Consider the following 12,385-nt stretch of genomic DNA (forward strand, 5'->3'; position numbering starts at 1 on the left):
AGATGGTTTTTAATTGCCTGATTATTAAGATGCTATTCCAGCTGCTCCAGGGTCTCTGGGAAGTTTCCTATCCAGACAGTAGTGAATATTAATTATGGAAATGAAATGTACATTTAACCCAAGAAAGTGCTCACTGTCGAGAAATCTCACAGGGCAAGTCATTGAAAGCCGATTTACTAAACGACCTATTTGCCAAATGACCCATTTGCCTAATGACCGCTTTGCCAAATGACCAATTTGCTAAAAGCCAAGTCACTGAAAAGCAGTTGTGGGATGTCCTGCTTATCAATAACTGATGGTCAAACACACCTTGCCCCAGCTGTCAATGTGCTATGGGACAGAAGTGGGGTTCAAACAGTCGAGCAAAACTCTAAAAAAAAAAATCCTCAATAATTTGGTGAAGCGGTCATTTACTTGATTAGTGTTCTGCAAAATGTCCTGCTTTCAGTAAGTTCACAAGAAGATTGTGGGCAGTGGCTTGGAAGAAGGGAAAAGGGTGCAGGAAGCTGTTCTTTATACTCTCTTTTGATTGAATGTGGTTGCTCTAAGTACTTGCTAAGTCATCAAACAGTATCTAAGTCTCCCTGGCAGAAGAAAAGCTGGCCAGTATTTGCAAACAACTGAATTCCCAGAGATATTCCTTTATTCCTTTATGTTGCCCAGATGTGGGATTTTGAAGTCTTAAGAATTAGCAGCCTTATCATTTACAGGAGTCCCTGCCCCCTTTTTCCAGCAATGAGTGGAATGGGTCAGTAGCATTTTTCCAGGCACCAGAATGCGTGGAGTTGTAGAAGGAAGGCTAATTTTTGGTATTTATAAGGGGCATTGGGTGGGTGCCAGGGGCAGACTGAACACAGTTTCTGAGGATCAGAACGATTATCCTCTATTTTCCTATGGCGAGCCTCCCCTTTGCCCCAGAGGCACTTTGTAAAATGTCACTGGCATGTCCTCTGCTGTCTTTTTAGAGCTGCTGATACCTTGTGCTGCGGGTGCTGAAGCTGCTGGGAAACAGGATTATTCTGCTTGATTTCAACCCCTCCCCAGGAGACCCCATCATGAATCTATTCTTTGTCAGGACAGAACAGATCACACTGCCAGTTTCCTGGTGGCTGCTTTTACATCTCACCTGGCTGCTGGTCGTAAGAGTCCACAAGCATTCCCTGGGTGACCGACAGGGAGCCGTTGTGGGGTTCGGGGGTAACACCCAGGAGCTTACACATGAGCGGGTAGATATGTATGCTGTCAAAAGGCTCAGCCAGATGATTCTTCTTGAAATTTGGCCCGAAAGCTCTGAATATGGTCTTCATGTCCATGAGGACATTATCAAATCCATGATCGCCTTTGTTGAAATATATTATAAGTCGCTGAAAAACAATAACAAAAAAGCCATTTTAGATTCCAGTTCATTGAAAGAAAACTGCCCCTTAGTTAATATCATGCTTGTCAGACCCATGAAATCTTTGAAAATTTAAATGACAAGGAAGGACACTGCTTCTCACAGTGGCAGAGAGAACAAAGAATAAAAGATCTTTAAGAAAGAATAAAGAAAGCATACCAATTAGAAACAGCAAGAAGGTAAGGATAGCCACACTGACAATAATAATAAGCTCAAGCACAGAGCTCTTACAATGTACCATGAATTGTTGTGAACGCTTTATACATATATGTTAGCTCTCTTGCCCTCACAGTGGCCCAGCAAAGACACCATTATCCTCATCACTATTTTGAGGATATGAAAACTGAGAAGCCTGCTCTGAGTATGGTTCTAGAGCCAACTATCCATGTTTTGCCATGTATAATGCAAGCCTTTTTTGCTCAAATTTTTGAGAGGAAAATAAGGATGTACATCATACACAGGTACAATGACTACATACCATGGGTATAATAATCCCGTGTATAATGTGCACCAAAATGTGAGTACGCATTATACATGGCAAAACAGAGTAAATTTTTTGTGTCACAAAAGTGTGTATATATATTTTTTGGGGTGGGAGAAGATTTGGAAAGGAGGGAATAAGGACTGTAGGTAAAAGGAGGGAATAAGGACTGTAGGTAATTGTTTAATGAATGACAGATAGGTTTTTGTCCGTGCCCTTTTTTAAATGACTAAATAACATTAGTCACAACACTGTTCATCTTTTTTTAGGACCAACAGATATTCTGGCATGTAAGAAATGTGATGCTTTGTACTTTGGAAAGTTGGTCTCATATTTGGCCTGGTGAATAGAGAAAGCTCCTGTCACTCAGCTCAGGCTCCCTCACCTTTGCTAAAGAAACAAGTCCAATGACCTTTGAGGCCACAGAGCAGCCCATCAAGAGCAAGTGCCTGAGTGATGACTTCATGTGGTTTGCAGGCTCCTTAGCACCTGCAGAGAGAAGAGCAGCAACCACTCTACTCTGCATCTCAAGGCAGGGAGGTAGGTGGGAACCTGAGAAAGTGTACTCAGCGGGATGTACTGGGACCAAAGCATATTCTCTCTAATTGTTAGTTTGCCAGAAGATTAAACTTATCAGAGCTTTGTATTCCCTCAAACTATCTGACTGGTCATGTTGGGAATGTGACTGTCCCATTAAATGACTTTATATCACTTGACACCTGTTACATCATGAACCAGGTTTACAAAGAGGCCACTGACTCTGGAATCTCTCCTTGGAGAGGCCTTAGCTTTGGACATACATCCTCAGGGTTTTGGGCTACTTGAGGGATTACGAAATACCAATAAATAGTTGCATTTTATTGTGAATACTTCCACAACCAGTAGACAATAACTCAATGAGTTTTCCTATACCTGTTATACTCAGGACTTGTATACAGATTGCAAACATAATTATAATGTTTGGCTCCTGTCCACAGCCTTAGAAAGGGGTTCTTCCAGCTGTATCTGAGATGGTCTTTTGTTGCCGATGTTTAAACATCACCTCAAATTTGTTCTGCTATGAATTGTTGGTTGGTAGTTAACAAAAACAGCACCATTTCACTTAAGTTTCACAATTAGCATTGATTTTGGTATTTTCTTCTTTTGACTTGCTTATTTTTTTATGACAGCTTTGTTGAGATACAACTCATATACCATACAATGTAACCATGTAAAGTGTACAATTCAGTGATTTTTAGTGTACTTAACAGAGCTGTGCAACTATTATCACAATCGAGTTTAGAAGATTTCTAACACCCCCAAAAAGAAACCCTGTGGCTTTCCTTAGTCACTCCCTGTATTTGTCCCCAAGTCCTCTCTACCCCTGGCCCTAGACAACCACCAATCTATGTTCTGTGTCTATAGATTTGCTTGTTCTGGACATTTTACTTATATGGAATCATACAATATCTAACTTCCTTCTAACTTCTTTCACTGGGCGTAATTTTCTTGAGGCTCATTCAAGTTGTAGCATGTATCAGGACTTTGTTCCTTCGAATGACTATGTAATATCCTGTTGTGTGGATATACCATATTTGTTCATCCGTTCATCAGTTGATAGGCTTTTGGGTAGTTTTCACCTTTTGGTTACTGTGAGCGATGCTGCTGTGAGCATTTGTCTATACATTTTTGTGTGAACAGGATTTTTTTTTAAAACAGGTGCAAAGGGGAACCAGGAGGTTACTTTTTTTGTGACTCTCCGGATGATCTGTGCATAATAGTCAAGCATTCTGGCTTGGGTTTAGACCTCAGCCTTATACATCTAATCCCAAATCACTTCTCTCTAGCTCTGGTTTCTTCCTCATCAAAATAAGGGAGATAAGAGCATCTGTCTCTAAGGTTGTTGGAAAGATAAAATTGAAATAACTCACATTAAGATTTTGGCACAGCGCTGGACATTCAGCCTTGGTCAGGGATGTTTGTCATTATTATTACATAATGGTAACATGGGGCAGGGGTGTGTGGTTGGGATATGGGGTGGGGTGGTGGGGAACACATAGTGGTAACATAGTGGGTTACCACTCATTGTGCATGCACTTATGTTTTAATGTTTTCCAGAACCATCCCTCCCTAGTGGTTGTCTCCCAGATCCAAGATGACTTCATTTTAGAATCAACTCACCCCATTAATGTTATAACCAGAGTCAGCATACACTACAATTGGCAGGACCCGCTCGTGCTTAGCAAAATGGAAGCGTTCTGGAAATTCCTCCTTCTTATAAACATGGAGGTGTGGGTGTGCATTCTTCAGTGCTTGGTAAAGGGCTTCCTCTTTTCCTGGTTTGGGCAAGAGCATCCCAAATCCTCCATAGTCCACGATATCAAACTTGACCAGGTCCTTGTACTTGATGTAATTGGTTAAGAGGATCTCAGTGACATTGGGCTTCTTTTTTACTGTGGTCATGCCATGGTCTGATGTGATGATGACATTGAGGTGGTCAGTCAAGCCGTGCCTCTTAATGGCTTCCAGCAGGTACCCGATGGTTCTGTCGATTTGCTTAATAATTACCCTTCGGTTTTCCGTCTCAGGTCCATATCGGTGTCCCACATTATCTGGCTCTCCATAGTACAGGGTCACAAAGTCAAAGTCTTCCTTAGTGAACCAGTTCATTACAATATCAATGTTTTCCCTCCACTCTGTCTCATTGCTGTCTGGGTGAGTGTAAGACTCCACCAGGGATCTCTCGACAGCTTCCCCTTTGTATTTAGCACCTCCCCCAGGATAGTGGAATGACGCCGTCTTCCTCCCCTGCAAGCACAAGAAGAAAATTCCATTAGGGCCATTTCTCATATCTCTCTCATAATTAGCAAAGCCCAACTTGTTGACACCTCTGTCCAGAGGTTTAGAAAACATGTGAGCTTTGGAGTCATGGTGGTTGGATTTCATTCTTGGCTTCACCAGGGTCTCATTGAATCTAAACCTCTGTTAGATGAAAGACATGGAGTGTAATCACAACACTCCAGTGACTGGAAGATGTACTCTAACTTCAGAGATGGCAAAAAGAAAAAAAAAGTTTCTTAGAGTGGAGGAAAAATGGCTTTCTAAGTTGGTGATAGTGAGTTCTTTAATCTCTTATGATTCACTGTTTCTACATGTAAAAATGCCAAAAAGCTGGTGGAATTTTTGTGAGATTTGAGCTAGATAATTTGAAGGTGAAGTGTTGGGCATCGTGTTTTGGCATGTAGTAGTCACTCTTTGCCTCGGGCTATAACAAGCCACCACAGGCCTGACTCAGCGTGTGTAGTGGACAGTTAATATGTTTACCTGTCCAGCACCCACTCCCCTGTCCACTGGTTAGAGTCCCCTGACTTTCCCAGGAGACACTTCTCTCTGCCCTTGCTCCCTGCCAGGTTCAGGATGTATTGACTTCACATCTGGCTCCCAAAGTCGGGTGAGGCTCTAGCTTGGATGCAGAGAACACCGCATCCTCTGGCCACTGAAGTTGGTTCAGCCCTGGGCCCATGTGCCAGTCAAAGCTAATGAAATATGATCTTGGGACTTCCTCTGGAGCTGGAGAGGGGAGAAGCTGCCTTACTGGTTCCTATATCTAATTCTTTTAAAATTTGAAGGTGTTTGCAAGAAGAGGGGGATTGTTATCTTGTTCCCTGTGCAGATGTTTGCTCAACCACTGGGCCTGATGACCCACCCAGAGGCAGAACAATATGGCAGTTAAAAGTGTGCTATAATGCAGGATTTCCTGGTTATATCCTTTTTCCACCACTTGGATGCATGTTACACTCTCCACCTCAGTTCCCACATCTGTAAAATGGGAATGATTATGCCACTTCATGGGCTGGTCATGAGGACTAAATGCATGTAGAGCACATTCGTAAGTATTTAATTAACTTAGCTTTTATTCTTCCTGGAGCATTGGGCAAGGAGGCATAGTCAGGTGAAGGGGGCCAATGATTGTTTCCTCTGGTTTCTGTCACCTGTGGGGCACTGAGGGTGAATCTAGAATGTGCCTGTATGCCCCAGGGTTGAAATGCAGAGAGAAGATGAGGCTGAGGGCTTCAGTAATAGCAGAAAGACTGCAGAATGGGATATCGGGCTCCTTGCATAGGAGGAACGGGGTGGGTTGGCTATGAAATGTGGCTGAGTCTTGCAAGGCCCCAGAGGGGCCTGGGATTGCTGCTTGACACTGAGACTCTTGTCAATGGGGCCTGGTGACCTTCACTCCTGTTTCAGGCCGTGGGCATCTAGGCAGGGCAGCTAATTATAGCCAACAGGAAAAGGGTCATGGCCTTCCTACAATCTCTCGTGGGAGTTGCTGATATCTCTTCCTTCTGCTTGTCTCCAGAGAGTAAAACCAGGGGAGTGTGTGTGTGTGTGTGTGTGTGTGTGTGTGTGTGTGTGTGTTTGTGTCTGAAGGAGTAGAGCACAGGGCCATGCTCCTTCTATCTGAGGCTGCTGGGGCCACCAGGGGTTCTGTGGGGAGGGTAGGAGACATCTGGGGAGGGGAGCTTTGGCTGAGATTTGAGATGAAGATTCTTCCATGAGCAGAACTGAGTCTTCAGAAATAAGGCTGTTTTAACAACACAAGTGACTGCAAAGTCATGAAAATATTCTTAAGTGATCTGCTCCCAGCAAAGAGGTGATTTTTTGATAAAGCTTGGTAAAATAGTTAGGAAAAGAAAACAATTTTCTGTATGCTCACCATTGTGTTAACAATGAGATGGACATATCTTGCTAAGTAGATTCTGTTTTTGCAAACCAGCTCCTCTTCCAGGAATGGACACATAGCAGATACTCAATAGATTTTTGGTTCAGTGAGTGAATGGCCTGCTTCTTTGGGGAGCATGTACTTTCCTTCATCTCAGCTAAGCTATTACCTTGAGGGTTGTTCTGTGACACACCTTGTATCTGTATGATCCAAGATTTGGATGTTCTGAAAAACTCTGAAGTTCATCGATTTCAGAAGAACCAAGGGATGGCAGTAGTATGACTATGGTATGTTGATTTGGTATGGAGAGTAAATGGCTAGGAAGAACGATGGCCCTTGGGTTATGGCTGTTTTGTCAATAAATGAGCAGAAAAACATAACCAGGGGTAATGCCAACACTTCTCATGTATGTTTAGGAAGTAAGAAAGAAATTTGGAAGTTGTAGGGGATGCTAATGGTACCCCACCCAGATCTCCTTACTGGGCCAATGTGTTCACACCTATTTCTGTGAGGGTGGCTGCTAAGGACTCTCAACTACCTCATTATCTGGAAAATTACCCTCATTCAAGTAGCCAAGTCCTGTCTCACCCTGGAAGGTGCCCCATAGTGCTCCTCCAACAACAGCTGCTTGTGGCCAGTGATTGACTGAAGGGAGGACAAAATCTCAGCTTCCTAGTCTTAGGGTGACATACCTTTGAGGTACAATTTATTGCTCCAGAGCTCCCTGTGGTGTCAGGCTGAAGCTGGTCTCCAGCTGTGACCATATCTCACTTAGCACTTTCCCTTGCCCTTCCAGTTTTCCTTATTCCCATCTCCTGAGACCTCTCCCTCAATGTGTTACATGAACTGAATCCCTGCCTCAGGCTCTGCTTTTAGGAAACTTGACCTAAGACATAGTCATAATATTAAATGCTTTGCAAGTCTCTAGGAGCTCTGCTATCCATAGCTATAGGTAAAGTATTATCCCTTCCACTCTCCAGCATTCATCTTCTATTATTCCATTTTATGTTCTCTAAAGTGCTTTCTTCAATCTGAAATTATCTCGATTTGTTTACTTATTTATTGTCTATTTCTCTCCTCTAGAGACATCAGGGGATGTGTCTATCTTGTTGACCACACTTTCCTGGGAACTAGAACAGGCCTGGCTCAGAGTAAGCGCTGTTGATTAAATACATGCTGAGCCCTAGCTGGTGTGGCTCAGTAGATTGAGTGGCAGCCTGCGAACCAAAGTAGTCGCCGGTTTGATTCCCAGTGTAGGGGGTTGCAGGCTAGGTCCACTGCAGGGGGCGTGTGAGATGCAATCACACATTAATGTTTCTCTCTCTTCCTCCCTCCCTTCCCCTCTCTAAAAATAAATAAATAAAATAAAAAAAAATAAATGCATGCTGAATGAATCATATATTCTTTTGTGGGTACAAAACCTGTCCTGTTCTCACTCCTTATTAACTTATGAAAATAGTTACAGAAACTCTCCTTTGGGTTCTACCATCTTATTTGTAACCTTCACAGGTAACACATTCTCTTTCTGATAATAGAATTTTTGTGGTTGGTTTAACTTGCAAATCCTCTAATATTTATTTATTGTATTTTTGATTGGCAATCAACATAATTCTCAGTTTTTAGCGACAGTGCTTTGTTTAACTTACATATAAATTGACTTTGCTCTGAAGTATGGAATTGACTGCAAAGATGACACTTCTAAAATTTTGTAGAATGTAGTTTGACTGGATATTTTATTATTTAGAATAACTGACATCGATATTCTGAGGGACTTAGGCAGCCCTGCATATCCAGTTGAATTCCTGGTGTTTGCATGTTAAATCTTAGATGTTCCCAACTTGGAACTGAATTATTTTCTTGTGCTGTATTCACAACACACACCTTTAAAGATATCCCAAGCTGTAGTCTTAGGAAACTATGATTTTTCTCACTTGGTCCCATAGGAATTTTAGGAGTTCTACCACTCTGTGTAATGAGCTCCAGAGAGAAATGTACATGCACACTCACACACACACTTGACTCTGTTTATTTGGGACTCATGATAATCAGAAGTGCTATTTTAAACAAATACTTCTGAGAAATAATCTGAGCCCTTAATTGGATGCAAAAGAGTTGGTATTTACTATTCTACCCTTTAATTAGCATAATCAGTGTTTCCAGTAGCAATAGCAATTGGAAAATCGCTAATTTTATTAGGTTCATTATTCTCCCTTAGTGTAGTGTTGCATCAATGTGGCTATTACTTTTAAGTTGCTTTTTAAAAACAAGATCTGGTACTTCCTAAGGGGAAATCCTGACTGTTGGGTTTTGAACAGGCTCATCATACTCTTCAGAACCAGTAATTAGAGGAAAAGTTTCAGTTTGGCTTTGCAATTTGTCTTGTCTTTTCCTTTAGGTGACAGAATTAATGTCACAAGGCACACGTTTTATGAATGCCCCTGTGTTTGGTGGGGAGTATGTGTGGCTGAGGGGAAGGAGTTCATTACTTATTCCAGGGAATGATTGAGTAGGTAGAGATGGACTCCATGTATTTGAAATTCAAAAGTCAAAACTGGTTCTGAGTGTTTTCCTTGCTTTTCATGTGCTTAGGATTCACTGACTAGAAGGCAGTTAGACATTCAAGATTCTGTTTTCTTCCCCTCCCACCCTTTTTGGAGGGAAGATTGTTGTTCTTAGAGACTTTATGATGCATAATAAAGACAGAGTTGGGTCAATATTAGGATGCATTATTTTGTTATTCTAGGCAGATCTTGCTCACAGCTCTTCCAAGTTTGGGAGCTATTGTCTAGGTGATCTGGCTTACAATGAGAACTGGGAACTATAGCTGCCCTCCCACCTTCTCCTGAAGTCCCCTCCTGGTAGTTGCCTACTGTAGTCCTGCTATAGGCTCTTGGCACTAATGAAAATCTCACTCAGATCATCCTCTGCTATCTCACTGCTTTCTACACTCTTTAGCTTCTCCAGAGAGAGGCAAAACATGTTCCTAGGTTTTTATAGTTTTCTTAGGTTTTATAGCCATGGCTGCCTGCCTTTCTCTGAGAATTAGAATTTGTGAATGTGGCAAAATACCTTGGCCATTGATCACATTCAGTTATTGGGGGTGCTCTTTGAAAATCTGAGCCATGGAGCCTCTCAGTTTATGCCCTGACCATTAGTGAAGTCCTGCTAGAATGTGGGTATATTTGTGGGCTGTGAATAATGGATGAAAGGTGGTCAGGAATCCTGTCTTTTATGCATCATTGACCAAGGCATGTCAATTCTCGTGTATCTTGATGGACTCCAGCAGCACTAGTGTCACTGAAAGAAAACATTTTAGTCACAGTAAAGGTTCATGTTTCAACCTCAACAAAGCTCACTGGGAAGAGACTTGGGAGAAGGATGGATTTTCCCAATGATGGATATGGGGCAGACCCCCTTCCTCCAGTCTTGCCTGGCAATACAGATGTGCCCCTCAATGGCATTTGGAGCCAGCTGGAGTTCTATTCCTAAGGCACTGGCCTGGGGCCACAGGTTTAATCTGGTTGCAGCACCTTTTCTGCCAGCCCCTCAGGGAGCTTGCCAATGGCCCTGTCCAGTGGCAGGAGCTGCCAGTGGCAGAATGAGATAAACCAACTTGGCATTCACATACCAAACAAGTGGCATGTTGTCAATTGCCTGGCCCTGTACCAGATCCCCTTTTTGCACAACCACTTATGAATTAAACAAAGAGGAGAGCAACTCTGATTATGAATTGAGCAGAGGGAAACAAAGTCCTGCAAATAAATGGCAATGAGGCAAGAACCATGAGTTAAAAAATGACAGGAAAGGAGAAAATCTGGATTTCCAGCCAAGACGGAGGAATAGATAGATACACTTTGCCTCCTTGCACAACCAAAAGAAGAAAAACAACAAATTTAAAAACAAACAAAAATAACCAGAACTGCCAGAAAAATAGAACTGTATGGATATCCAACAACCAAGGAGCTAAAGAAGAAACATACATCCAGACCAATAGGAGGAACGGAGATTGGCAGCTGGGCCAGAGAGTATGCATGGCAAGACGGTGGCTGGTGGACTGGGTGTTCCCACATTTGTGTGTAGATAAACAGGAGGAACAGCTCGAGAGCGAGACACACTGCATAATGTAGGGTTCCAGTGTGGGAAAAGAAAGCGTCAAAACCTCTGGAGGTAAAAACCGGGGGAAGGGGGTTGCGGTGCAGGAGAAACTCCCAGCCTCACAGGAAGGTCTGTTGGAGGGACCCACAGGGTCCTAGAATGCACACAAACCCACCCACCTGGGAATAAGCACCAGTAGGGCTCAATTTGCTTGTGAGTAACAGGGGAAATGACTGAAAGTAGGCCAGGAGCTGAGCAACCGGCATTGTTCCCTCTCTGGCCCCTCCCCAACACACAGCAGCACAACGCAGTAACCTGGGTTGCCCTGCCCTGGCAAATACCTAAGGCTCTGCCCCTCCCAATGCAAGAGGCACGCTGAGACAAAGAAATATGGCCCAAATGAAAGAACAGGTCAAAGCTCCACCCCCCCCCAAAAAAAAAACAAACAAAAACAAAAACAAAAAAAGAGAGAGAACTGAGCGATGAACAGATAGCCCACTCATCAGATGCACAGTTCAAAACACTGGTAATCTGGATGTTCACTCAATTGGTTGAGTATGGTTGCAAAGTGGAGGGAAAAGGGAAGGCTATGCAAAGTGAAATAAAGAAAATATGCCTGGAACCCACAGTAAAAGGAAGGAAACTGGGACTCAAATCAACAATTGGGAGCGCAAGGAAGAGATAAACATTCAATCAGAACAGAATGAAGAAACAAGAATTCGAAAAAATGAGGAGAGGCTTAGGAACCTCTGGGACAACTTGAAATGATGCAGCATCCGAATCATAGGGGTGCCAGCAAGAGAAGAGGAAGAGCAAGAAATTGAAAACTTCTCACAAAAAAATAACAAAGGAGAACTTCCCCAATCTGGCCAAGGACATCGACTTCCAGGAGATCCAGGAAGCTCAGAGAGTCCCAAAGAAGTTGGACCCAAGGAAGCACACACCAAGGCACATTATAATTACATTACCCAAGGTTAAAGATAAGGAGAGAATCATAAAAGCAGCAACAGAAACGGAAACAGTTACCTACAAAGGAGTTCCCATAAGACTATCAGCTGATTTCTCAGAAGACACCTTGCAGGCAAGAAGGGGCTGGGAAGAAGTATTCAAAGTCATGAAAGGCAAGAACCTACATCCAAGACTATACTGCCCAGCAAGGCTCTCATTTAGAATGGAAGGGCAGAAACAGTGCTTCCTGGAAAAGGACAAGTTAAAGGAGTACATCATCACCAAGCCTTTATTATATGAAATGTTAAAGGGACTTATCTAAGAAAAAGAAGATCAAAAGCCATGAACAGTAAAATGATGACAAATTTAGAACGATCAACAACTGAACCTAAAAAACAATAAAACAAAACAAGACGAAAGCAAACTAAGCAAACAACTAGAACAGGAACAGAATCCTAGAAATGGAGATCAGAGGGGAGGGGAAAAATGGGGGAAAAGGTACAGGGAATAATCAGCATAAATAGTAGGTACAAAAAAGGCAGGGGTAGGTTAAGAACGGTATAGGAAATGGAGAAGCCAAACAACTTTTATGTATGACCCATGGACATGAACTAAAGAATGAGGGGTCTGCTGGGGGGAGGGATGGTGCAGTGTAGAGGGGAATAGAGGGGAGAAAAATAATGGGACAACTGTAATGGCATAATCAATAAAATATATATTTAAAAAAATGACAGGAAAGGAGAATGCTACCAGAGGCTGTATG

At 42.6% G+C, this 12,385-nt stretch overlaps 1 protein-coding gene across 1 annotated transcript in view; it reads right to left on the reverse strand.

Annotated features, from left to right (window-relative positions):
• The window catches only part of LOC129083390 (ectonucleotide pyrophosphatase/phosphodiesterase family member 7-like), a 40,608-nt gene that overhangs the window by 1,882 nt on the left and 26,341 nt on the right, over nucleotides 1-12,385 (reverse strand). The window contains exons 3-4 of the mRNA XM_054589226.1: nucleotides 4,038-4,664; nucleotides 1,127-1,364 (exon numbers count right to left, since the gene is read on the reverse strand). Of these exons, the coding sequence (XP_054445201.1) occupies nucleotides 1,127-1,364; nucleotides 4,038-4,664 (865 nt within the window). The remainder of the gene's footprint in view (nucleotides 1-1,126; nucleotides 1,365-4,037; nucleotides 4,665-12,385) is intronic.

Source organism: Pteronotus mesoamericanus, unplaced genomic scaffold (assembly GCF_021234165.1).
Source record: "Pteronotus mesoamericanus isolate MK-2021 breed Mesoamerican mustached bat unplaced genomic scaffold, CSHL_Meso_final scaffold_167, whole genome shotgun sequence".
Lineage (NCBI taxonomy): Eukaryota > Metazoa > Chordata > Mammalia > Chiroptera > Mormoopidae > Pteronotus > Pteronotus mesoamericanus.